General features: G+C 54.4%; 3 protein-coding genes across 10 annotated transcripts in view; 2 read left to right on the top strand and 1 right to left on the bottom strand.

The window, feature by feature from the left end:
- Nucleotides 1-2416, bottom strand: part of LOC135982658 (single-minded homolog 2-like) — a 117055-nt gene extending 114639 nt beyond the window's left edge. For 3 of the 5 annotated variants that reach the window (XR_010600172.1, XM_065590505.1, XM_065590508.1), the window contains exon 1: nt 2276-2416. The gene's annotated coding sequence lies outside the window, so the exon portion shown is untranslated. Of the gene's footprint in view, nt 1-1817; nt 1958-2275 lie in introns of those variants that run through there. The other 2 variants (XR_010600173.1, XM_065590497.1) reach the window with 2 other exon arrangements.
- Nucleotides 1784-10003, top strand: LOC135982673 (olfactory receptor 51E2-like). Of its 4 annotated transcripts, none has more exons than XM_065590560.1 (2): nt 1784-1939; nt 6834-10003. In XM_065590560.1, exons 1-2 carry the CDS (start codon nt 1803-1805, stop codon nt 7378-7380), a joined length of 684 nt encoding a protein of 227 aa, XP_065446632.1. In that variant the 5' UTR covers nt 1784-1802; the 3' UTR covers nt 7381-10003. The 4 variants fall into 4 exon arrangements, with proteins under 4 accessions (XP_065446632.1, XP_065446639.1, XP_065446635.1 ...); XM_065590567.1 differs by lacking the exon at nt 1784-1939 and adding an exon at nt 2803-2939; XM_065590563.1 differs by lacking the exon at nt 1784-1939 and adding an exon at nt 3208-3704.
- On the top strand, nt 1784-27048 carry LOC135982653 (uncharacterized). The gene is made up of 3 exons (XM_065590458.1): nt 1784-1857; nt 11637-11688; nt 12839-27048. Exon 3 carries the CDS (start codon nt 13441-13443, stop codon nt 19255-19257), a length of 5817 nt encoding a protein of 1938 aa, XP_065446530.1. The 5' UTR covers nt 1784-1857; nt 11637-11688; nt 12839-13440; the 3' UTR covers nt 19258-27048.

Below are 27048 nucleotides of genomic sequence, written 5' to 3'. Positions count from 1 at the left end.
CACCACTCTTTGGCTATTAAGACGGTCTAGAGGTTTTAACTCAGTTACAAGTTTCTCTCTATGCCCTTTTCTAGGCTAAGATTTAAAGATGAGGTACTAGCATGTGTTAGAAAACACATGCTAACTTTTTAAAAGTCTAGTCTAGACAAGTTACAATGCCTTAATACATGCTAAACTGGTCAAGTTAGTGCACCTTGTCCAGACTATTAGCTAACATGTGCTAACATCTACACAGAGCCCAAAACTTTCAAAAATGCTTAACAGACCACATCATTACACCTTCCATATAGAGTGAATACTATCCACAAGTCACTGGACTGTTTTTGAAGCACAAGTATCGGAGAAATCTCTTTGCCGCCACTACTACTTGCTAAAACCATCCTCATTCACTCCTCTTTCCCTCAAGTTGCCGACCCTAACAAAACCAAAATGATAAGTTCTAAACCTAGACAAATCTCTATAATACTGTTACTGACATAACAAATTGTGTCCTACCATACTTTTCCTTAGCCTGGAAACAATATCAAAGCACTTTCATTTAGTAAACACTTGCACAGTTTCTAGGAATAGGGAACTGTCCTTTTTAGTAAAATTATAAAAGCAATAGCTCTCTCATATTCAACTCCTAAACCAGAAGCATTAACTTTACACATTAACTTCAAGACACATGCATCAAGCGATGTTAAGCTTCAGACACTTGTGCTAAATAAACGCCAAAAAAATTAATGGAAAGAAAACAAACCTAAGGCACCATATATGTTAATTACTTTAAAGCTCAAATACAAAGAACACCCTAGTTGTAGATACCTCATATGAACTGATGACACCAAGGACAGTCTACAGAATAGTTTATTTACGAAGTTCACTAAATATATGAAAAACAGTAGTCAATAGATAACATCTAACATTCAAATACTGCAATGAAATTACTAATACATCACACCCAAAAGAGTATAATTATTTCAACAGTATTCAGCTATTACAAAAAAACTGTTACTGTTTTATGAGAATAATTCAGGATTATGCCTTCTTCATTTGGAATAAATTAAAGAAACTGATGACACAACACGGAGATATCAATACAATGATAAAATAGCTAACTTATACTTATATAGAACCTTGGAACACTGTCCACATAAAAGAAGTGTTCCAAGAAGAAGTGGGTATTCACCCACGAAGGCTCATGCTCCTATACGTCTGTTAGTCTATAAAGTGGCACAGGACTCTTTGCTGCTTTCATAAAAGTGACGGTAATCCTTGCAAGTGTTTAGAAACACAAGCTAATAGCACATTATCACTAGGATGAAAAAAAGTCTGTTGTAAAAAAATATTTTATGCTTGATTTATTTTGGGGAGACAGATCTCCTGTGTTTATTAGCTAAAAAAAGACAGATCTGTTTGATTTTTTTCTCTCTTGACTGGGGAATAATGGGAGAACTAAGCAGCACCAGCATTCAAGACTCATGATCAAAGAATCCTTACATAGTCCTTGGAAAGACTAAACTGGAAACTTCAAAGTTGATTAAGAGTCAGAAACACATCAATATTGGAATGTCTCATTACAGTACCTGAGTTGTGTTTGGGGGCTTTGTTAGAGAAAGAGCTGCTTTACAGCAAAAACATTCAATATATGAAGTGGATAATGTATGTTCTAGTTTCTTTACCAACACAGAGCAAAATCCCTAAAAGATTGCAGCTAGCTGTCTAACAACTAGAAGATAGGCACTCTGTGGGTGCCCCAGAATGACAGTAACGTGACACAAGTATTCCCACCACCCCCACCTCCAACTTCCACACCTGCCATGGAAGTCACTTACCCGAGTGCAGACGGGGCACCTCAACCCACCACCACAACAGGTGCCTGCTCTGTTAAACTTCTGACTCCTTCCCCCGGCCTTGGGGGCTGCGGGAGAGTCCGACACCTCCCACCTATCGTAAGGTCAGAGCCGGAGAGTCCTACCAGCCCCTTCCCTCTGCACAGCCGGGATCATCTCCCTGCTCTCCCAGCCCCGGGACCGGAGCGATCCCCTCCGACACGAGCAGCCTGTCCTGAGCACTGGGGCCCGCCACCTTCACGCCAGGGAGAAAAGGGTGTTGCGGCTGCCCAGCCGGTGCCACCTTCCCCTGGGCTGCGCGGGTGTAGCGGGCCCCAGCCCGGCAGGTTGGGGCGGGGACTCCCCGGGCCCCTCTCTCTAAGATGGCAGCGGGGCTGTCCCCACGCCGTGGGGATGGCATTAGCTGGCCTGGTGCGAGAGGCCCCGGCCAGGACACTTACCCGTGGGGGTTGGGGGTGGCCACTGCTCTCCTGCCCGGCTGCCGTGGGGGGCCCGATCCCGGCAGAGGCCTCCTCTCTCGAGCTCCGGGGAGGCGGCGGCTGGGCACAGCGCTTCCCCCGCTTCGGCCGGGGGCCCCGGCACCGCAGCGCCTCCGCTCCGCAGTCCAGCCGCCCTCGGGCCCCGGTGTGGTGCGGGGCCCCGGCGGGAGCCCGCAGCGCGCCTCCCTCTCGCGGGGAGTCGGGCGGGGGGGCCCGGCCCGGCGGGCGGATCCGCGGCGCTTCCTGGCCGGGCAGATTTTCTATCGCTCACAAAATGGCGCGCGTTCCAAACCTGCGCAGCGACCGGCGGCGGCAGCGGGGCCCGGACGCGGCGGCGGCCTGAGCCCCGGCCAGGCAGAGTGGAGACAGCCGCGAGAGCGAGCGAGCGGGGGGAGCGCAGCGCCGAACCGAGCCCCCGGGAACTCCTCGCTCACTTGCCCGCTCGCTCCCCCCTCCCCCCCCCGCTCCTCCCCCTCCCCCCTTCCGAGCCGGCTTCTCCAGGGCTGTACTCCGGACCGCTCCTTGCCGCGCCCACCCGCGCTGCCGCCTCCCCCTCGCCCCCTCCCTGCTGTCCCTGGGCCCGCGAGGGGTGAAGCCCCCAAAACCCGCGAGGACAATTTCCTGGGTAAAATTATAATTCGGGCGGGAAGGGAAATTATTTGGAAAAAAAAAAAAAAAACCCAACTGACAAAATGGCGACGGGACAAGCCTGTTACTATGGCAACTGTCAATCACGCCGCGAGGCGCCCCGCCCCCGAGGCGGGAGGCCGCTCTGACGTGGAAAAGGGGGAGAAATGGGCGAAGGAGGGGCTTGGTTGCCTTGGCAACTGGTGCTTCTCTCCCTCCCTCCCCTGTTCCACCATGGCGTGACGTTATAAACTCAGAGGTGCCGCCGCAGCGGCGGCCGTCCATGGCCCGGGGCCCGCCGAGCCTGCGGAGGGGGCTCGCGCCCCCCGGGGTTTGGCTCCGCGGGAGCGCCAGGCTTTAGCCCCAGCGCGCAGCGGCGGGAGGTGCCTCCTCCCTGCTTCCCCTGGGCCTGAGCCAGCGGGATCTGGCGCATGAGCGGCAGCAGGCAGGAGCCGCGCTCACCCCCTCTTCCCGCAGCAGGCAAAGAAATTTCTAGTGTTCAGTCGTGGAGCGAACCCCTTCCACGCGTTACGGGAGGACAAGCTGAGAGGCAGCGCTGCCTTCCTGGATCTGCAGGCAGCTCCAGTACCTCTGCTGGCGGGCTAACCTTGCAGACTTATGCTGAAGGAATGGCAACGGCAGCTATTAAGAAACCTTCTACAGAGACCAAAAAAAAAAAAAAAAAATCCATGAGCAATAATGGACGCCAGCCCTGCCGCTAGCTACTGGGGAGGAGACCCCACATGGAGATTAGAAGGAAAAGGTAGCAGACCCGCAACTTTGCAGCGCCCACAACGCTTAGCATGCAGAGAACCTAACCCCTCTATCACTGTGTGTAGCCAGCAAGCTTAGGGTAAGATAAGGTCCTCCAGAGACAGCACCTGTTGGAGATCCAGGCTCCTCCTCTTTTCCTGCACGGGGAGTTAGGATCTTACTGAGGCATTTTTCTGCACAAGGTAGTTCCTACATATTGTTCCAGGCTTTGGCTAGTAGGTTTAGCTCCCCAGCAGTTTACACAGAAAATTTTACCAGCTATTCTGGCTTGTGAGTGGATCCGCATAAGGGTGAGATTATGGGGGGGAAAGAGATATTAGATAGCAAAAGTAGGATAGTGGGAAAAAGATTGGTGGGGGGTAGATAGGATGTAGGGAATAAAGAAAAATGGATTAAAAGGTTGGATTGAGAGAAGGAAATACACATTGAAGACAGACCAAAAAAAAAAAATCAGTGTCCAGTCCTTAGGGACTGTAAAGCTTCAATTTGGCAGCCATACTACAGATGGTATATTTAGTGTTTATAGCAAGGGTGCCATACACATTCTTTAAAGAGGCCTGAATACTACTTTTATTTTTGGCTGAGGGTCTAAATTTACTTCTACATACTACTCTAAATCTACTGTGGAGTTCCCAGTCATCTTACTGGGAGGCTTGCACAAATATCAGCAGTAGAATATGGCCTTTACTACCTAAACTTTTAATTATTTAAGTCAAAGTCACATACAGCATCACTCAGGGGAAATTCTTCTCCGGTTTAGGACCAGTTAGTGCTATTTGTTTCCCTCTATTTCCTCTTCCTTCCTTGTACTCTATTTTCTGTTGTCTCTCAATGTTTTCTGCCTCTGGGTCTCTTTTTACAGTGTCTGATGTGCAACAATTCCCACCATATAGTTTCACTCCTACACCTTTTTCATCCCATCTGAAAAAAGATCAACAATTAAATAGAGACATATAAAATGTCATTATTAGATAGGAGTATTAATACACAGATTAACATGGACAGGAACTTCACACTTCTCCAAGGTATTAAATGAGGATATTGCTATAATAGGCATTGTAGAAATTTGGTGGAATAATACTAATCAATGGCACACCGTAATACTAGGGTATAAAATATATTGGAATGACAGAGCAGGTTGTGCTGGTGGAGTGTGAAAGAAAGCAGAGAGTCAAATATAGTAAACATTTTAAATGAATCAAACTGTACCACAGAATCTCTATGGATAGAAATTCCACGTTTGAATAATAAGAATATAGCAGTAGGAATATACTACTGACCACCTGAGCAGGTTGGTGACGGGGATTGTGAAATGCTCCAGGAGAATAGAGAGGCTACACATACAGAAATCTCAATAATAATGGGGGATTTCTACTACTCCCCCACCCATTGACTGGGTACATGTCATTTCAGGATGGGATGCAGGGATAAAATTTCTAGGCACCATTAAGGACTGTTCCGTGGAGCAGCTAGTTTGGGAACCCACAAGGGAAGAGGCAATTCTCGATTTAATCCTAAGTGGCGCATAGGATCAGGTCCAAGAGGTGAATACAGCCGAACTGCTCGGTAATAGCGACCATAATGTAATTACATTTTACATCCTTGTGGGAGGGAAATACCAAAGAAGCCCACCACGGTAGCATTTAATGTCAAAGAAAGGAGCTACATAAAAATGAGGAAGCTTGTTAAACTTCAATTAAAAGGAACAGTCACAAAGATGAAATGCCTGCAAGCTGCATGGAAGTTATTTAAAAACACCATAATAGAGGCTCAAACTAAAAATAGTAATAAATTCTTAAAAAAAAACTAATAAAAAACATATGAGGAGAGATTAAAAAGACTGGGACCGTTCAGCTCAGAAAAGAGATGGCAAAGGGGGGGATATGGTAGAGGTCTATAAACTCATGAGTGGTGTGGAGAAAGTCAATCAGGAATTGTTATTTACTCCTTCACATAACACAAGAACCAGGGGTCACTCAATGAAATGAATAGGCAGCAGGTTTAAAACAAACAAAAGGCAGTATTTCTTCACACAACGCACAGTCAACCTGTGGAACATGTTGGCAGGGGATGTTGTGAAGGCCAAAAGTCTAACTGGGTTCAAAAAAAAGAATGAGTTAAGTCCATGAAGGATAGGTCCGTCAGTGGCTATTAGCTAAGATGCTCAGGGATGCAACCCCATGCTCTGGGTCTCCCTGTAGCTCCGACTGCCAGAAGCTGGGACTGGACAACACTCAAGGGATGGATCACTCGAAATTGCCCTGTTTTGTTCATTCCCTCTATAGCACCTGGCACCGGCCGCTGTTGGAAGACAGGATACTGGGCTAGATGGACCATTGGTCTGACCCAGTAAGGCCGTTCTTATGTTCTTATTACAGTTGTCATCTACACATACTGACCTCAGTTAACTCCCAGGTGACGCAGGTTTCCATGGCATAATGCAGGACCAAAGGCCCCTACAAATAGGAAGTCCATATAGCTGCTACAGCCCAAGGTGCGTGCAATCCTACCTCCTCCATGGGGCAGCCCCACAACTGACTAACGCTGCCCCGAAAGTGAGGGATGAAGCCTGGGGAGAGTGCTGATTCAGTGCTCCCACGAGGCTCAGCCATCACCTACCCCTCCCCAGAAGGAGATGCTTTTTACACCTTTCTAAGGCATAGGGGTGACCCCATTTGTGACACCATCTCAGGGTTCTACTGAACCTTCCATTTCTCTTGCGTTTAAACCCTTCTGGGCTGTCGACTAAAGCCATTCAGACATTGGGCTAGTTGTTGTTTCAGGTCCCCCAAATTGGAACTTGGGGTATAGCTGTGGTCCAGCTCTGAGGGGAAGCAGCAGTGAGAAGAGCATAGAGAAAAGATCCATGGGCGCAGCTTGAGCAAATCCCGGGAGAGATGTAGAAAAGACGGCCATTTTGAACTGGATCCTGCGGTGAATGAAGCTGGAGAGGCCCAGGAGCTGGTGGTGGTGGTGGGGGGTGATGTGGCTGCAATTCTCCATAGGGGAGAAGGCAGACAGGGGCATTCTGCCTGCGCTGGGGTCCAGAGGGGACCACCCTGCAGCAAGAAAGCGTTTTTATTGCTGACACTAACCCGCCGTGTGGTTTCAATTCCAGGCTCCGAAATGGTCCTGGAAACCATCCGTGCGCCATGTCCCGCTACAATCACTCCAACCCCTCCACCTTCCTCCTAATGGGCATTCCGGGGCTGGAGGCCACCCACTTCTGGATCGCCTTCCCGTTCTGTGCCATGTACGTTGTGGCCCTGCTGGGGAACTTCACCCTCCTCTTTGGGATCACGACGGAGCCGAGCCTGCACCTGCCCATGTACTACTTCCTCTGCATGCTGGCAGGCATCGACCTGGTGCTCACCACCTCCACCGTGCCCAAAATCCTGAGCATCTTCTGGTTCCACTCCCATGAAATCGGCTTAGAGTGTTGCGTGGTCCAGATGTTCTTCATCCACAGCTTCTCTGCCATGGAGTCGGGGGTGCTGCTGGCCATGGCCTTCGACCGCTACGTCGCCATCTGCAAGCCATTGCGCTACACCGCCATCCTCACCAACGCCAAAAATGTGGTTTTGTTGGATATCACCCCAGCCTACCCCACCCCAGCTTCCAAGCTTGTATCACAAATAAGCTGCCAAGTTGGGGACAGAACCTAGATCCCCCAGTTCCCAGCCTAGCCCCCTAACCATCAGACCATCTTTATACAGCACAGCACACACAGGGTTACAGGGAAGCAGAGTCCACCACAACGTTGTCCTCAGAAGGGAGGGGCTACTGCAGTGCATGTGATCAAAGAGTGCAAAGAGATCCTGGAGTCATTGTGGATAGTTCTCTGAAAACATCCACTCAATGTGCAGCGGCAGTCAAAAAAGCAAACAGAGCGCTGGGCATCATTAAGAAAGGGATAGATAATAGGACAGAAAATATCATGTTGCCTCTCTAGAAATCCATGGGACACCCACACCTTGAATACTGCGTGCAGATGTGATCACCCCATCTCAAAAAAGATATCTTGGACTTGGAAAAGGTTCAGAAAAGGGCAACCAAAATGATTAGGGGTATGGAATGGCTTCCATATGAAGAGAGATTAATAAGACTGGGACTTTTCAGCTTGGAAAAGAGACGGCTCAGGGGAGATATGATTGAGGTCTATAAAATCATGACTGGTGTAAAGAAAGTAGATAAGGAAGTGTTGTTTGGGAGGGAGATTGAAAAAAAATCACACCCCAACAAACATTTTTTAACTGGTCCATTTGTGTTTTCTCCCAAAAAATTGTTATAAAAACACAATCAAAATGATTGTTCATGAAAGAAAAGATGTCAACACATTTTTGGATACAATTTTTGAAAATAAAATCAAATACGACCATATTTTTAGGGGGGGAAATGAAGAATTTTGACAATATCAATAATTTGTTGTACAAATGTATTTGTTTTGAAAAAAGAAAATCAGCAAAAATATTTCTTTTGAAAATTTGGACCAGCTGTAATAATAATACAGAAATGGCTGCTGCTTTAATTCCCAGATTTATCAAAAATAAAACTCCACAACTCAGTTTACTTTTATTTATTTAAACTCTACATGAAAAATAAGAGGGTTATCAAGAGGTCACAAATGTGTTGCAAACAGAACAGTTTTAATTTCAGTATTATGAACCTCCAGAATGCAAAAATCTTGAGTCAGGACCCCGAAAAATTGAGAGATTGGTTCCAAAACCATGATTTGTAAAAATAATAATAATAAATTTGGATTCTGTTTATTCACCTTCTGGGTTTTCAGTCTTTAGGATGCACTTGGGTCATATTTTTTTCTTTTCTGAACAACCATGAATGCCAGAAACGTACTTATTGTTGTCATGGAAACTGAGAGTCTCATATAATCACGTGACTCCAGCAGTTGAGGCTTTGCATTAAATATAGCGAATCTCCTGATGAAATGCAAGCATGAGCAATGCTGTGTGAATGTGTACAGTAAATGGAGGTCTCCTTAGTCATACTGAGCAGAGAACTGCTTAATCAGATTTTCTTCTGAACATTCTCCTCTCCCTGTCTCTGAATTGAACAGTGCCAGGGTGGAAGATGGTAACACATAAGAACATAAGAACGGCCATACTGGGTCAGACCAAAGGTCCATCTAGCCCAGTATCATATCTTCCGACCGTGGCCAGGGGATGTTGACAGACAGACACCCGATCTGGGGACCAGTCCCATCCGGAGCCTCACAGCACCTGCCTGATTCACTGTGGTGTTACTCCAATTTAATGCCATTCTCCAAGGGGTTATGCTGGTGAACGCCATTCCAGAAGGATGTTATCAATGAAAGAGAAGTCAGAAAAAAGCCTCAAGAATGATTCAAAGGTTAGAAACCCTGACGCCTAGACCATAAGAACATAAGAACGGCCGTACTGGGTCAGACCAAAGGTCAAAGCAGCCCAGTATCCTGTCTACCGACAGTGGCCAATGCCAGGTGCCCCAGAGGGAGTGAACCTGACAGGTAATGATCAAGTGATCTCTGACAAACAGAGGCTAGGGACACCATTCCTTACCCATCCTGGCTAATAGCCATTAATGGACTTAACCTCCATGAATTTATCCAGTTCTTTTTTAAATGCTGTTATAGTCCTAGAAAAACAACAAGGAGTCTGGTGGCACCTTAAAGACTAACAGATTTATTTGGGCCCCACCGAAAACAAGAAAATAAACAAGAAAATCCCCCATTTCATCACACCTACGTTAGACTTACTGGTCTGTAATTGCCGGGATCACCTGTAGAGCCCTTTTTTAATATTGGCGTTACATTAGCTATCTTCCAGTCGTTGGGTACAGAAGCCGATCTAAAGGACAGGTTACAAACCCTAGTTAATAGTTCCACAACTTCACATTTGAGTTCTTTCAGAACTCTTGGGTGAATGCCATTAGGTCCTGGTGACGTGTTAATGTTACGTTTATCAATTAATTCCAAAACCTCCTCTCGTGACACTTCAATCTGTGACAGTTCCTCAGATTTGTCACCTACAAAAGCCAGCTCAGGTTTGGGAATCTCCCTAACATCCTCAGCCGTGAAGACTGAAGCAAAGCATCCATTTAGTTTCTCCGCAATGACTTTATCGTCTTTAAGCGCTCCTTTTGCATCTCGATCGCCCAGGGGCCCCACTGGTTGTTTAGCAGGCTTCCTGCTTCTGATGTACTTAAAAAACATTTTGTTATTACCCTTTGAATTTTTGTCTAGCCGTTCTTCAAACTCCTTTTTGGCTTTTCTTATTACATTTTCAAACTTAATTTGGCAGTGTTTATGTTCCTTTCTATTTACCTCACTAGGATTTGACTTCCACTTTTTAAAGGAAGTCCTTTTATCTCTCACTGCTTCTTTAACATGGTTGTTAAGCCACGGTGGCTCTTTTTTAGTTCTTTTACTGTGTTTCTTAATTTGGGGGATACACTGAAGTTGGGCCTCTATTATGGTGTCTTTAAAAAGCGCTCTGCAGCTTGCAGGGATTTCACTTTAGTCACTGTCCCTTTTAATTTCTGTTTAACTAACCCCCTCATTTTTGCATAGTTCCCCCTTTTTGAAATTAAATGCCACAATGCTGGGCTGTTGAGATATTCTTCCCACCACACAGACTAGTGAGAGACTCCCGGAGCTCAATCTCTTTCGCTTAATGAAGAGAAGGTTACGGGGTGACTCAGTCACAGTCTCTAAGTATCTACATGGGGGGCTGGGGAGGGGCTGCAGGGAGCTGAGCATCTTGCCCACCTCTGATGCCTGCAGTCCCTTTGTGATGTCAGGACCCACCTGGTCCTGGCCCTTTATGATAGTCATTGGAACAAAGCCCCTCAGGAGAGATCCAGTGGCAGCAGCAGCCAGGAGTGCAGCATCTCCACCCCAGTGCGCGTCCAGACCGTCCTCCCCAGCATGTTTGGCACGGGGATGGGGATCACGCAGAGCTGGTTCTGTGCCTGCTGGGACAGCCCCTGGGTGTTGTACACCAGCGTCCTTCTGGTCCTGGTCATTTGGATGGCCATGGCGACCCAGCACAGCTTCTCCTGGAGAAGCAGGATGGTAGGAGGACCCCCCCCCGCAACCCCCCTGCAGCCGTCCTGTGCTCTCAGCAGAGCTTGCCCGGACACAGCCCCATGGAAGGGAGGGTGGGTGGGAGCGCCCGAGGCCCCCTGTTCTGACCAGGCCCCATTGGGCTGGCATGGCACATCCACAGAGAGAGACAGGGCCACAGACCGAGCTCGTGGCTCCATTCATGGGTTCTTCCTTACTGCCTCGACCACCAGCTAGTGCTAGAAATGCCAGGGCTCTCCCTCGTGGTTCCCTGGCACCACGGCACTGAGCCACCTCGGCCAGTTATTTCCCTACGCTCGGGGAAGCTGACCAACAAACCCTCCCAGCTCCCTCCCAAAGCCACAAGCTTTCCTGGGTCCCTGGGGGAAAGGGGGAAGCCGGGACAGATCTTTGGACAGCCGTTGGGTGTGGTCAGTTGGGGATCCTGCCTTGGGCAGGCAGAGTCCTGCCTCTATCCCAGATCAGCTGGGGAACTGGGCTCGCAGTTGGGAACCAGGGGAGACGGGGAGAGAAGAGGAAGCCAGAGCACATTGGGAAGCCCAAGGGCCTGGTCCCCATTCGACTCGGGGGCAGAAATCACCCCCCGCAAGGGTCAGACCCAGGGCCCACGGTGTGGAGATGCCCCAATGTCGCGGGGGGGAGGAGGGAATCTAGGATTGTTCCAATTACACTCGGGTGGGGAGCCCGGGGCGTGGCCGAAGGAGCCTGGAGTTCTCCAGCTGCAGGAGGTGGAGGAAAGCGTGGGCACCCTTGGCACCAAGCTGGGCTGGGCGGGAGGCTGGCACTGCACGGCCTCAGTCTGGGTACCACGTAACTCTGCCACTTCCTTGGCTCCCGCAGGCTCTCCTGGTCAGCAGGCTCTGGCGGAGGGGGACGGAGGACAAGGGAGAAGGTAAGGCTCTGCCTTGCGCTCCCTGCCGGTTCCCAGGCTCAGAATCCCAGGGTCTCTCCCAAGCGCTCCATGCTAGCTCAGGGGTCCCAGACGAGGCCCCCCCAGGCTTGGCCTGCCCCAGGGGATGAGAGTGGGAGCCAAGGTGCTGAGTGGTGCTGGGATAAGCTGACATGGTGCTAATGACCCGTCGTCTGGAGGCAAACCCTGATTGTCTGTTCCCCCTGGCTGGTTGTCCCCATGTCCTTCAGGGCTCCCTGCCCTTCCCAGGAGCCTCCGGAACAGGGCAGCTTTGCCAGCAGGAGGCACTGCCCCCTGCCCAGCAGATCTTGTCTCTTTATTTCACCCCGTCTGCTCTGTCTTGGATAGGGGTGTGCATCGTACCAGGGCTTGCAAGACCAAGGCTGCTAGGTGCTGCCAGCCCCAGCATTTGCCAGAGAGTTTACCTGGGACCCCGCACACTGGCGAGATCCATTTCTGCAGGATGGGGCACCGGCTGGGTTATTTGCAATTGGACGATCCGCTGTCTGGGTTTCTGATACTGGGACAGTGCCCTGGCCAGGTTCACAGCCCTGGCACGATGCCCTGGCCGGATTCACAGCCCTGGCACGATGCCCTGGCTGGCTTCACAGCACTGGCAGTGTTTGAGAGGGGCCTGGCGTGGTGCCGGCGGAGTGTTTCATCGGCCCCGTGCGCTCACAAGCTCAGCATACCAGGCCTGGGGCCAGGGCACTGGAACGAGGTGGCCGGGGGGCCAAGCCCTCTGATTTTTGACTGGCTGTAAGGGCGAGGAACAGAAGGCAGAGGGTGCCGAGAAGAAAGGGCAAGCACGGGGCAGGGTCTTGGAGGGAAGCAGTGGCGGAGGAGTGGGGCTTGGGGTGAAGTGGCAGTGTGGGGCAGGGCCTTGTGGGGAATGGGTCACAGGAGGGCAGGGGCGCCTGGAGAAGGAGTGGCACAGGGGTAGGGCCTCAGGGTTAGGAGCAAGGTGGGAGCGGGGATTCGTGGTTGGGGCAGTATGAGTGGGCGGGGTCACGGTTCGGGAGCCCTTGGCCCCCGCTACGTTCAGGGAGCTTCCGTGGCTCCTGGCCCGGGGCACGCAGCAGCTCCACGTTCCCGTCTCTCCTCAGAAGCCCTCTCTGCTGTTCTGTTTTAGGTGCAAAGAAGCAGCGGGTGACGCAGCTGCGTGACCAGCTGTGCCGGGAACCCCCCAGCCGTGCTCGCCGAGCCGCCAGGCGCCGCTCCATCCGCCAGCTGCTGTGTGACGACGCAGACTGCGCCGTGTGCAACAAGGCAGCCCGGAAAGCTGAGCGGCTGGCGTACACCAACAGGGCCGGCGCGTGGGTCCCTGCCGGGACAGGGTCACCTCCCCCTCCCACCTCCTTGTCCGGCCACTACACACCATCCCGCATCAGCTGGGAGCCGGAGCAGAACATCGCACGGAGCCAGCAGGAGCAGTTCCTGCACAGCTGGGGGCTAGCTCAGAGCTCCTCTTCTCTCCAGCACGAGCCGCCCCTACTCGCTTGGGAGCTGAGAACTGGATCGAGCCAGCACGAGACATTTCTTCCCAGTCATGAGGAGTACCCTGGCCCCTCTCCTGCCCAGCACGAGCCCTTCCCTCCAAGCCAAGGGGAACGTGGCTGGGGAGGTAGTTTCCTGCGCAGGGGCAGAGCAAGGAGCCCCCAGGCCACTCCCCAGAAGCAGGCGCATCGCCCCGACTGGGTGCCGTTTCTGGCCAAGTCCCCAGGTGGGGCCAGGATGTCAGGGCGGGAGGCCAAACGGCAGCGAGACCGAGAGAGCGCGGTACCCAGGGCCGCAGGGAAAGCTCTGACGTCTCTGGCTGGGAGACCCCCGGTGCGGGTCAGTCCTGGAGCCCTGCGTGTGCCCGGAAGGATCGAATTGGCCGAAGCGGAGACCCCCTTCCTCCAGAGCGACGTCAGGGCGAGTCTCGAGCGGCACGTCCAGGTGAAGAGGCTGCAGCACGCCCTGGGGCTGCCCTGCACCCTGCAGAGCACTTTGAAGATCTTCATGCCCCCAGCACCGAAACCCACCGCACGCAGACCCTCGGGGGCAGGCAGCGCGGTGACGATACCACAGGCCCTGCCCTTCCTGAGCGTCGGTTCCAGGATGGAGCTGGAGCGGCATCTGCAAAGGATGGTGCATCTGAAGAGATGGGGGATGCCCAGAAGGATCCAGGAGTCCTTGAGGCTGCTGTTGCCAGCCACATCTCCACACCCCCGGCTCGGCCCCCGGCCATCCGAGAGATGGGCTCCAAAGGGGCCAGGCCCAGTGACGAGGGCAGCCCAGACGCCCGGCCTCAGAGCTAGAGCCTTAGCCCGGGCCTCCCAGGGCCCCGCCAGAGCGTCCGAATCCACGCCCGGCTCGCGCTGCTGCAGAGACACCCGGGAGCTGCAGGGACACATTGCCAGGAAGGGCATGGAAATCAGACTGGGCGCACTGCCCGCCGTGCTGAGGAGCTCTCAGAAAATGGCTGCCCTGGGGTGCAGAGACCTGCTCCTGCCTAAAGTGATCCCCCCAGGCCACAAGGCCCCCCTGGCCCGTCACCGGCTCTGCCCTCTGCTCAGCTGCAAGGCGGGCAGCGTGGAGCTCGACGTGAGGCACAAACACATCCAGTACTTCAGGGCTCTCCCCACCCTGTACGCGGAGTCCCTGGCCAAGATGGAGCCCGGCCCGCCCGTGCCACACGCCCCCCTGCTGCCCCACGGCACGGCCATCGAGTTCTGCCCCCTGGAGACTCCCTTCGTAGCCCCTGAGGGCCGGGAGCTGCTGGAGAGGCATGTCCTGAGGAAGCGGCTGCAGCACGAATGGGGCCTGCCGGGCCTGGTGCGGCGATCGCTGAGGTGTTTCATGCCACCCCCGCCCACACGCCCCAGGCCCAAGGGGAGAGTCCGGCTGGCAGCCATGGAGCTCCGTGTCAGCAGCGGGGCCCCTCCCATCCCTCTGGCCACCAAGAGGGATCTGGAAGCCCACATCTGGCGGAGGGTGGCTGAGAGGAGGTGGGGGCTCCCCAGGAGGGTGCGGGAGTCCCTGCGGGGCTTCATGCCCCCCACGACCGCAGCTCCGGGGACACATCCAGACACGCGAGGCAGAAGGGCCAGCCGACCTCTCAGGGGGCTGTCAGCGAGAAGGGCTCCAAGGGAATCACCCTCCAGGGGGGCACCCGTGGGCCCCGCAGCGGTGACTGTCTCCTTAGCCGGGCCCCTGGGAACCGCGTGGAGCCAGCAGCTCAGCCGGGACACATGCCACCAGCTGCTGGAGAGACATGTGACCAGGAAAAACATAGAGATCCGCCTGGGCCTGATCCCCCGGAGGGCCCAACACTCGCAGGAAGCCGCCCGCCAGGCGGGAAAGCTCCCCTTGCCCCGGCTGATTCGGCCGGACCAGAGATCCCTGGAGCAGCGGCCCCGGGAGCTGTTCTTCCTGGAGCAGGCAACGTCGGATCACCTGGAGCTCAACCTTCTCCACAAGCACCTGAGCTTCAGGTGGGGGCTGCCCACGCTCTACCGACAGTCCCTGGCCAAGCTGTTCCACGCAGGCCCCTCGTCCGCCCCGCTGCCCTCCAGCTCCCGTGCAGCTGGGACTGAGTTCACGGCGCAGCAGCTGCCCTTCCTCCCACCGGGAGCCCGGGAGGAGCTGGAGCTGCACGTCAGGACGAAGAGGCTGCAGCACGAGTGGGGGCTGCCTCTCATCGTCCAGAAATCCATGCGGGGCCTGATGGCGGCTCCCCCCCGCCCCGGCCAGCCCAAGGCCCCTCCGCCGGCTGACGGGGACGTGGCCATTACCCAGGCCGAGCTGTCCTTCCTCAGCGAGGGCAGCAGACGAGAGCTGGAGCTCAGCCTCCGCAAGAGACTCATGCAGCGGCGCTGGGGGCTGCCCAGGAGGATCCAGGAGTCGGTGCGGCTGCTCCGACCTACCTCAAAGCACGCGGAGCTTGAGCCCCACGGCCCCGCGGAAAAGGATACAGAGGGGCCTTTCCTCTTGCCCTGGCACAAGAGCACCGTGCACCTGGAGCGGGGCGTGGGGAAAGCCAGGAGAGTGGTCGCTGCTCCCCGCCCGCGGCTCAGCCTGGGACGTGATGCTCAGGAGCGGCTGCAGCTCCACATGGCAAAGAAATGTGTGGAGACCCGGCTGGGGGCCATCCCCGCTGCAGTGAGACGCTCCTGGCAAAGGCTGCATCTCGTGTCCCGGCTGCCCCTCCCCAAGCTGATCCCTGCTGGGGACAGGGCCCCGAAAGCCAGGAACCCCCTGCTTCCCTTCGTGCACCCGGAGGACGTCTGCCACCTAGAGCTGAATGTGCAGCACAAACATATCACGGCCCTGTGGGGCCTGGGCACTCTCTACACCCAGTCCCTCAGCAGGATGGTTCCCAGGGCGCCCCGTGCGCCGGTTCCACCCCGTGAGGCTGAAGTCGAGTTCCGGGCGCAGGAGGCTCTGTTCCTGGGCCCGGAGGCCAGAGAGGTCCTGGAGCTGCACGTCAGGAAGAAGAGGCTGCAGCACGAATGGGGCTTCCCCGCACTCATCCAACGGTCGCTCAGAGCCTTTATGCCGGAGCCCCCACTGCCGGGGCCGACCGCAGCCCGCCAGCGCGCCGAGCTGCACATCCTCGTCCTGGGGCAGCAGCCTTCGCTCATGGACGGGGACACCAGAGACCGCCTGGAGCGCCACCTCCGGAAGATGACGCTGCAGCGGAGGTGGGGGCTTCCCCGGAGGATCCAGGAGTCCTTGCGGCTGTTTTCTGCTTTTGCCCCGCCGGCTGGCGCGCAGCTTCCTGGGGCCGGTGGGGAACGGGGCATCGGGCAGAGCCGGCTCAGGCCCAGCCAGTCAGACGTCCACACAGGGAGCCGCTTGGCAGGAGACAGCAGAATCCATGGCCTTGCTGCTGAGCGGAGGGACGAGCTCCAGCGGCACCTCGCAAGGAAGTGCCTAGAGATCAGGCTGGGGGTGAGGCCGGCCCTGGTGGAGAAATCCCAGAGAGTGGCCACGGAGGGGGAGAGGATACCCCTCCCCAAGCTGATCTGCGCAGGCCAGAAGCCCCCCAAGGTCAGGGCCGGCTCCCTGCCCTGCCTGCCGCCCACGGCAGTGGATATTCTGGACATGAATGTGAGACACAAGCAGCTGGCGCATCTCTGGGCGCTGCCTACGCTGCAGGCGGCGTCTCTGCGGAGAATGATGCCGAAGGCTCCGGCTGTGCCGCTGGGGAGCGCAGCGGGGAGGGCCTGGATGGAGAAGGGCCTGGCTGGACGCGTGGGGGCCGAGGAGCCGGAGAGTAACGGCTACGAGGAGCCGGTTCCCCTGACAGGAGCCGGCACAGTCGAGCTGCTGGTGCCACACCCGGGGCCGCCTCTGGTCACAGCCAAGGCCAGGGACCGTCTGGAGAGCCACATGCTGAGGAAGAAGCTCCAGCGCGAGTGGGGCTTACCGCGCGTGGTGCAGAGATCACTGGGCGCGTTCACACCCCTGCCACCTGGGAGGGGGCCCCCGAGGTGGGGCCAGGCCCCAGCCAGAGAGAGCGTCGCCACGGGCAGCCTGCACTTCCTGCGCACGGAAACCAGGGAGCGCCTGGAGTCGCACGTGAGGAAACTGGCCCTGGAGCGGAGATGGGGCCTGCCCAAGAGGATCCTGGAGTCCTTACGGATGTTCCTGCCACCTGCCCCACCAGGAGCAGAGCCCAGAGGCCAAACCCAGCCCCTGCTCCATGTCTGCCATACACCCCGCCAAGGTCCTACAGCCCTCTCCACGGGGCAATCGGGAGAGCTCCAGCCAGGCCCCGGGGAGCCCCTCACCCACCGGTCCCAGCACTGGCATGAAATGGGGGTAAAGGAGGGTAAAGCCAGCTGCCCCGAGGCAGTGCCCCAACATGTCATGGGGAGCAGCAGCAGGAGAAGCCAGGAGACCTCCCAGACGAGTGATGGGGAAGGGGCCCCTGGCTCCCCACACCACTTCCCAGAGGACAAGGCAGAGCTGAAATCCACCCTGGACTTTCCCGGGAAGAAGGTGCTGGGAATTTCCGACCGGGCCCAGGGGTTCCAGAGACTGGCCTTTCGCCCGGCAGCCCACGAGCCTCACCCACAGCAGAGAGAGCAGAGCTCTGAGGAAAGTCCCGGGCAGTGGAGCACCCACGATGGTGAAGGAGCTCCATGGCTGGTGGGGACCGGCAGGCGCTCCCGGAGCTCGTCTGTGGAGACAGCCGTTTGGAGTGAGAAGAGGATCTCACGGGAGCTGGAATCCAGCTTCAGGAGAATGGTCCGGAGCCGCAGCCGCCATGGCCCAGGGGGGAAGCAGCCTCTGTCTCTGGAAATCGTGGGCCACCTGGAAATGGACCATTGCACATGCTTGCACTGCCCGTGCAGCAAGCTAGAGGGGTGGGACGGCGCCCGCTCTCTGGGAACCAGCTCTCCGGTGTGGCAGACACAGTGTATCCGTGTAAGGGGGTCAGCAACTCTCCTAGGAGACGCGGCAGATCCAAACCCTCTGCATGCTGAGCCTGGATGGCAGGGGCAGGGCGCTCCCAGCGTGGCCAAAGATGAACCACCTGTCTCCTCTCCGTCGTCTCTGGAGGGCAGCGAGTTCAGGGCCTCCGACTGGTCTGCTGGAGAAAGCGCTCGCGCAGCCTCTCGCCCAGCGCCCGAGGGGCCCTCGCTGGCACGGGAGCATCTTGCTTCTCCGTGGGCCGCGGCACACTGGCTGGACATCCACCTGGCGCAGAAGGCCCTGGGCTCCTTCATCCTGCCGCCCTGCGTCATACACTCCCAGGCCGTCTATGCCGACATGGCAGCTGAGCAGCTGAGAGCCGCTGCCCAGGAACGCCGGCGGAAAATGAACATCCGGCTGCAGCGCAGGAGGAGCCGGAAAAGCCAGCTGGGAGGGCCCCGTCAGGAAGCCCTGGGAGAAAGAGCCCGCCCCGCGGGCACAGGAGAGCCGGGATTCCTGACAGCTGGAACAAATGTGAGGCAGACAGAGGCCCTGGTGCTGACTGAGGCACCGCCCAGGGCTGAACAGCCACCCCGTGCTCCTCCAGGGAGAGGGGCCAAGTCATCGTCCGTCCCCTGCAAGGGGAAGGGCCCCACCTTCAGGGGAATCATACTGGGCTTCCTTGAACGTGTCACTTCCAGGGCATCAGTGGGAGAGAGAGGACAGGTCGACAGGTCGGTGGCTGCACCGCGCGGCGCCCCGCCACCCCCTCGGAAACTCAACCCGTCCCCCAAGAGCGTGAAGCTGTCCCCGTCACTCAACAGAGGAAATGCCACCGAGGACACATCCGGGACAGTCGGAGCGTCTAACCTGGAGCGCCGTGGACACCGGGCCGGGGTGGAAACTGAGCTTCCGCAGCCAGGGTCACGTCCTGGCAAGAGCGCAGGCCACGTGTGCTGGTTCCATCAGCGTCATGCTCATGCCCACCTTCGCCAGGTACATGGCAGAACGCCAGCGCTGCACGGAGAGAACCTGTGTGCCCTGCGGGAGAGGATGCAGGTCCGGCGGAGGAAGCTGTCCCCGTCCCTCAACAGCGCCGCCTCCGAAGAGGAGAGCCACCTCCGGGCCTTGGACGAGAGTTAGGATTGGTTCGCTAATAAACCTCTATTTGTGTGCAATCCACAGGAGTGATCTGGGGCCCGACACAGCAGTAGGGGGGAAGGCAGGGTCTAGTGGCTGGCACTACTGTTGCCAGGTGTCCAGTTTTCGACAGGGACACTGGTGGCTCCGGTCCGCACCATTGACCAGGCCGTTAAAAGTCCACTTGGCGGCGCAGCGGGGCTAAGGCAGGTTCCCTGCCTGCCGTGGCTTCGTACGGCGCCCAGAAGTAGTGGTATGTCTCCCTTCCAGTTCCTACGCATAGGGGCAGCCAGGAGGCTAGGCACGCTGCCCCCACCCCCAGCGCCAGCTTCACAGCTCCCATTGGCCGCGGTTCCTGGCCAATAGGAGCTGCGGGGCAGTGTCTGCGGACAGGGCAGCGTGCAGAGCCCTCTGTCCGTGCCTCTGCGTAGGAGGCGGAGAGGGAACATGCCACTGCTTTCGGGAGCTGTCTGAGGTAAGTACCGCCTAGATCCTGCACCCCGACCCCCTCCTGCGCCCCAACCCCTGCCCCAGCCCTGACCCCCTCCCACCCCCCAAGCCCCTCAGCCCCAACCTGGAGCCCCGTCCTGCACCACAAACCCCTCAAGCCCAGCCTCACCCCAGAGCCTGCACCCCCAGCTGAAGTCCTCACCCCCTGCACGCCAACCCACTGCCTCACCCTGAACTCCTCATTTCTGGACCCACCCCAGAGCTGGCACTCCCTACCAGAGCCCTCACCCCCTCCTGCACACCAACCTCCAGAGCCAGCCCAGTGAAAATGAGTGAGTGAGTGAGGGTGGGGAGAGTGAACGACGGAGGGAGGGGGGATGGAGTGAGAGGGAGTGGGGCCTCTAAGAAGGGGCGGGGCAGGGCGGGGCAGGGGGCAGGGCAAGGGCTCAGTGGCCTGAGCATTGGTTGCTAAACTCAGCGTTATGAGTTCAATCCTTGTGGGGGCCTTTTGGGGATTTAGTTGGGAATTGGTCCTGCTTTGAGCAGGGGATTGGACTAAATGACCTCCTGAGGTCCCTTCCAACCCTGATATTCTATGATTCTAAGACTTGTTTGCTTACATCACAAGCCCTGAGCAAACATCTCCCCTTCTACCTCTAACAATGCAGACTTGCATTTCAAAGCTCTATTCATTTACATATTTTCCTGACCAGTCTCTAAAGTTCAGCCATGGGTCAGGTCAGTCTGTGAGTTAATTAACTCTTTCTGGCCCTGTCATCTTTCAATGAGATATTATATTATACTCATAACGTCACAGAGGGCCATCCCTTCCCCCTCCCACGTCCCCGGTTCTTGTCACGCACACAGCAAGCAGTATAGGACCAGAAGTCCGAAGCGCAGACAGTCCGATGTTTATTGGGGTTAGTTTCCAAACAAGGATATTTCAAAGCCCTTCACACCAGTGGGGCTTATCTCTGTACGCCAATAGAGTCTGTTCCCCAGTGTTCCCTTCCCAGCTCCGACCCCCTTAGCAAACCTGATTACAATTTCCCTTCCCCCCACTTCCTATTTGACTCTAGTTTATATAGTAATGTTCTCAGCTATACCTTAACCAATCATTTTACTGAAATTTAACTAGCCAATCCTAACATACTGTAACATAATTCTCTAACCAATTATATCCCACTACCCTAATTAACTTACACCTAGCAAACTTAATGATACAGCAGACAGAAACAATTAGAGCACCAGGCAGATTAACAATAGAAAAGTGGGGGCCATAAAGATAAAACAATACAGGAATGAGGGCTTCACAACCACACTCATTGAGAAGTGATTTCTTGCCAGCCAGGATGCTATTGAACTAAGTTTTCTGGAACCATCTTAAGAGCGGTTTCTTTCTCTGGGGGTGATGGGCACTATCATGACCGGATCATCTTCCTAAGAGCCCCAGAGCAGCTTATCTCAGTGTGATGGGTTTGGGAGGTGAGGATGTGACCGTTCGCTTCCCAGGTTATGGCCGCCCCACTGCTTAGCCGAAGGCCTTAGCCTAAGAACGAGGCCTAAGAGTGTCCTAGTGAGCGAAGGCCCAGACATAGGCGGACTGTGATTTTGATTCTTTGTTTTATACCCCTGTAACTAGCTAAGTGATAAAAATACACCTCAGTTCTTAAAGTCTAGGCCTTTGCAGGCAGCCTGAATATCTATATTCTAACCACCCCCCTGCCTGAGGGGGCAGGGATTGGAGTAGGGGTCTCCCACGCGCATGCCTACCAGCCACCAAGCTGTGGGATGTTGTGATGTGCGTGTGACTCCCTCAGGCTCTCCTATGGAAGCTGACCCACTGGGGATAAACAACGAGAGCCGAGGGCTGGTCCTGGGGTCTCCCCTGTCCCGGTCTGTAGAGCCATTCTCACGCTCTCTCTGGCCCAGGGGCGAGGTCAGTGTCTAACCAGAGGGGAACAGCTTCAGCAGGAGAATTGGCCAAGTTCCCCCTCTCAGCTCAGCTGGAGCAGCTCCCCTGGGATTGGGGTGGGGAACCTGCCCCACATGAGTCCATCGGGGCTCAGGAGGTGTCGGATGAGAGGGCGGAGGTGGGGTATCGGCAGTCCAAGTGCCAGCGGCAGCATGGCTCCGAACTTCGCTCAGGAGCAGCTCCGGGCTCTCCCTGGTCCCCAGACAGACGCTTCCTGGTTGGGGACAGACTCACACCTGCCTTTCGTGCGGCCATCGAATTTCTCTTCTGCACAAAACGCTTTGGAGAACCCCCCTCGCCTGGGCCTCTGGCAAAGCTGCTGCCCAAGAACTGTGCGTCCACTCACCGTGGGAGATGCCCTTCCAAAGTCACCCAAGTCAGGGGCCAGCTTGCTCCAGCTCTCAGGCATGTCCAGCCTCCTGCCCCCTCCCCGCTGGTTTTGGCCTCTGGACCCTTCTGTGCCATTTCACTGGAGCTGGGCTGCGCTAGCCACATGCACAAAGGACAAACCTTGGTAGAAAGCACATCTCACAGCAGGACCAGGAGGAGTAGCCCCATCCTGGCTTAGGAGATGGGGGGCGAGGGGGGTTGCATATCACACACCCAGGTTTTGCAGCTCTCTCCCACCGCAAATACCTGATCAAGGAGAGAAGTGGTAGCACCTGCTCCTGGAATCCACTGCAGTTCAGCAGAAGCGCCAGTAGGTGGTGCTGTGTGACACAACCTTACCTGCGCTAAGAAGCAACAGAGGGTCCTGTGGCACCTTTGAGACTAACAGAAGTACTGGGAGCATAAGCTTTCGTGGGTAAGAACCTCACTTCTTCAGATGCAAGTAATGGAAATCTCCAGAGGCAGGTATATATCAGTGTGGAGATAACGAGGTTAGTTCAATCAGGGAGGGTGAGGTGCTCTGCTAGCAGTTGAGGTGTGAACACCAAGAGAGGAGAAACTGTTTCTGTAGTTGGATAGCCATTCACAGTCTTTGTTTAATCCTGATCTGATGGTGTCAAATTTGCAAATGAACTGGAGCTCAGCAGTTTCTCTTTGGAGTCTGGTCCTGAAGTTTTTTTGCTGTAAGATGGCTACCTTTACATCTGCTATTGTGTGGCCAGGGAGGTTGAAGTGTTCTCCTACAGGTTTTTGTATATTGCCATTCCTGATATCTGACTTGTGTCCGCATATCACACACCCCGGTGCCCCAGGTTTTGCAGCTCTCCCCCACTGCAAATACCTGATCAAGGAGAGAAGTGGTAGCACCTGCTCCTGGAATCCACTGCAGTTCAGCAGAAGCGCCAGTAGGTGGTGCTGTGTGACAGAACCTCACCTGCGCTGTAACCTGCCCCGTCTGTCTCAGTCGCAGCTGGGAGCAGGGTGTGAAAGGTGAGCCAGGGGGTCTGTGCGCCACGGTGCGTCTATCCCCCAGCAGCCCTGGCCCCACCCCTTTCCCCCACGCTGGGCACACTGCGGGCTGAGGCTTGGGAGGGCCCAGGCTGCTTCTGCTGCGTGTTCTGCCCTGCACCCCCAGGAGTGCTCAGCACCGTGCACCTTGATCCTGTCCACCATGCGACCAGAGCTGGGGATGCCGCAGTCTGGCCAGGGGGGTCCATGCAGAACAGTCTCCAGCAGTGGGTCTCAGCCTTTGTGGACCCATCTGTAAAGGTTTATGGCCTGTCAGAACCCAGTACCTAGTCTGCGGGTGGAGGCCCTGAGGAGGTTTTGGTTGGATTCTGCCCCTGGCAGCATTGGGTCCTGCCTGGCACTCACCCCACAGTGCTGGCCTCTGCAGCTCCTGTGCTGAGGGGCTGGCTGGGCTTGGGTGCAACCTCCAGGGTGCAGCATGGCTCAGGTTTGGCCCCGCCCCCCTGACTGGACCAAATCTGTGTGAGTGCAGCTGTGACCTGGCCCTTGGGGCTGCAGAGCCACTCGCTGAGACTTGGCCTGCCCGGACTCATGACGGCCGGGCCAAGCCTGAGTGGCGCTGGGACCCAGGGGTTGCAGTGCCTGGAGCAGGGAGGCGAGCCCAGCCAGCCCCGTGGGACAGGAGCCGCTGGAGCTGCCGAGTGACCCCTTGAACCATTCTGGGGACCCAATTTTGGGTCCCGCCCCCTGGGTTGAGAAACCCTGGTCTATGGGACCTGCCCCTAAGCTGCAATCACTGCAAGGGCTGGATTAAAACGAATGCGGCATCGCACCGCAGATCAAATGCATCCGGGAGGCATTTAGCTCTGACGGTGACGGGGCTGTAGAAATCCTTAGGCAGATGGATAAGCAGGGTCATGCAGCCATGGGGTAGATGCATTTATAATGCAACGTCACTGGATGGGCCGGGGGTGACGGGAGTGGTACCTGTGTCCGGATCTAAGAGCGCCAGAGATGAAGAAATGACGTATTGTGCTTTTCAAATCTGGGGACTTGTAAGAGATCTTGTGATTCAGGGCCCTGGCTCGCGGTGTGTGAATGCTTGGGGTCAGCAGCACTGAATAGTGCAGTGCGAAGGAAGCAGTTCCCCGGACCGGGGAAATCGCCCTCCCCTCGCAGGCTGAGGGTCGCCAGCGTTTGTCCTGGGGAGGCATCTGTCATGTTCTCACAGCGTGCCACAGTGGTGGGGATGGAGAACCATGGCCACTGGGAGCTGCAGGGGGCAGGGGGTGTGTGCCTGCAGACAATCAACGTCAGCAAAATGTCTTGCAGCCTGCATTCAGATTACCCGGATGGGTAAAGAACAGAATTATCAGACACATAGATGAGCATGATTTGTTGGGGAAGACTCAACATGGTTTTTGTAAAGGGAAATCATGCCTAGAATTCTTTGAAGGGGTCAACAAGTATGTGGACAAGGAGGTGTAACAATGTGGTTCTGGCGGGACCCAACTGAGAGTGCCCATTCAGGACAAATCGCTTAAAACATGGCAGTTACAGCCCCAGGCTGGGGTTTTTCCACCTCTAAGGCAAACCAAACCAGCCAGACTAAGAGGACTTTGGTCTCACCCCACTGGCTAACCACAAGTCACACAAGCAATTCCCTAAGACACTCCAGTTTCCCAGTATCACCACCAGTGCCACTCGTTATGGGGACAAATGGTTATGAAAACCAATACCCTAATAAAAGGAAAAAGGTTCTCCTGATCCCAAAAGACCAAGCCCCAGACCCAGGTCAATATACAAATCAGATCTTACCCACAAATCATGCTGTTGCCAATCCTTTAGAATCTAAAATCTAAAGGTTTATTCATAAAAGGAAAAAGATATAGATAATAAATAAATGGAGATATCCTATGTCTAGAACGGACCTTGAATCCAGCCCCCTGCCTTCACTAGCAGGACCAAATACTGATTTTGCCCCAGATCCATACGTGGTCCTCTCAAGGATTAAACTCACAACGCTGGGTTTAGCAGGCCAATGCTCAAACCACTGAGCTATCCCTCCCCCCTCATATAGATGAGAGTTAGAATTGGTTAAATGGAATCAATGACATACAGTAATGGCAAAGTTCTTGGTTCAAGCTTGCAGCAGCGATACAATAAACTGCAGGTTCAAATCAAGTCTCTGGAACATCCCCAGCTGGGATGGGTCATTCAGTCCTTTGTTCAGAGCTTTAGTTTGTAGCAAAGTCCCTCCAGAGGTAAGAAGCAGGATTGAAGACAAAATGGAGATGAGGCATCAGCCTTATATGGTCTTTTCCAGGTGTAAGAACACCTCTTTGTTCTTACTGTGGAAAATTACAGCAAAATGGAGTCTGGAGTCACATGGGCCAGTCCCTGCATACTTTTCTGAATCTCAAGGCATATTTGCCTTCTCTCAATGGGTTCATTGTATAGCTGATGGTCCTTAATGGGCCATCAAGCAGGCTAGGCAGAGCTAACACCAACTTGTCTGGGTGTCACCCAGAAGCATAGCATAAGTTTGAAACACAGACAGTATAGAGCCAATATTCATAATTTCAACTACAAAACTGATACACACATATAGACAGCATAATCATAACCAGCAAACTATAACCTTGTCTTAGACACCCCATTTGACCCCCGCCCCTTTACAAGATTTGGTGCCACTACAGTACCTTGTTCTATGCAACCATGTTCTATATAGTCCCAGATTATGTCAATAACGTCACAGGAGGATCCAGTGGATATAGTTGGATGTAGTTGGACTTTCAGAAAACCTTTGACAAGGTCTCTCACCAAAGCCTCTTAAGCAAAGTAAGCAGTCATGGGATAAGAGGGAAGGTCCTCTCATAGGTCAGTGACTGGTTAAAAGATAGGAAACAAAGGATAGGAATAAAGTGTCAATTTTCAGAATGGAAAGAGGTAAATAGCAGGGACCAGTGCTGTTCAACATAGTCATAAATGATCTGGAAAAAGGGGTAAACAGTGAGGTAGCAAAATTTGGAGATGATACAAAACTACTCAAGATAGTTAAGTCCAAAGTAGACCGCAAAGAGTTACAAAGAGACCTTACAAAACTGTGTGACTGGGCAACAAACTGGCAGATGAAATTCAATGTTGATAAATGCAAAGTAAAGCACATTGGAAAACATAATCCCAACTATACATATAAAATGATGGGGTCTAAATTAGCTGTTATCACTCAAGAAAGATCTTGGAGTTGCTAGGCCCAAGAAAATGGAGTATAGAACAGGTTGTTTGGCCAGCTTAGCCAGAGGTAGGCTAACAGTAGTTGCTGGGCCATTCCTGTCTCTCGGTGAAACATGAAGACATGCTTGCTTGGGCTTCAAAGAATAAGATAAGAGGGGGGCTGCATTCTTGTACCAGATGTACCAGGAACAGTTCGCTTGGGCAAATGAAGACTTGCTGTCTCCACTCCCTGTTCTGGTTTTCGTCTGTTCTTAACTCCCTCCTGTCTTTTGGTTACTGATGCATGAAAACAAAGCTGATAAAAAGTTGCTGGGGCATCACGAATTGTTTGTAGTGTCAAGAAGATAGACATGCATGAATATTAGAAGCTTTTAACTAATAAAGGTGGATTGGGTTGGTTTAACTATGACGCGACGGAACGGTCTATATAATCTCACTGGATTATTGTAATCGGGGCTGGTTCTCTCTGGAGACGGGCCGCTCTCTATTGTTGTGTGCACTCCTCAATAAAGAGCTTGTGTTTGGACCTTGCTGGTGTTGCCTGTCTCTTTGCGGTCAGCCAACGAACCGTGCTGTCTGGGTTCAAGTCCCCGACAGAGTCATTGTGGATAGTTCTCTGAAAACACCCTCTCCGTGTGCAGCGGCAGTCAAAAAAGCAAACAGAATGTTGGGAATCATTAAGAAAGGGTTAGATAATAGGACAGAAAATACCATATTGCCTCTATATAAATCCATGGTACGCCCATATCTTGAATACTGCGTGAAGATGTGGT

Source organism: Chrysemys picta, chromosome 1 (assembly GCF_011386835.1).
Source record: "Chrysemys picta bellii isolate R12L10 chromosome 1, ASM1138683v2, whole genome shotgun sequence".
Classification (NCBI taxonomy): Eukaryota; Metazoa; Chordata; order Testudines; family Emydidae; genus Chrysemys; species Chrysemys picta.
The sequence above is the reverse complement of the archived record's forward strand: the minus strand, read 5'-3'. Positions and strand labels throughout refer to the sequence as shown.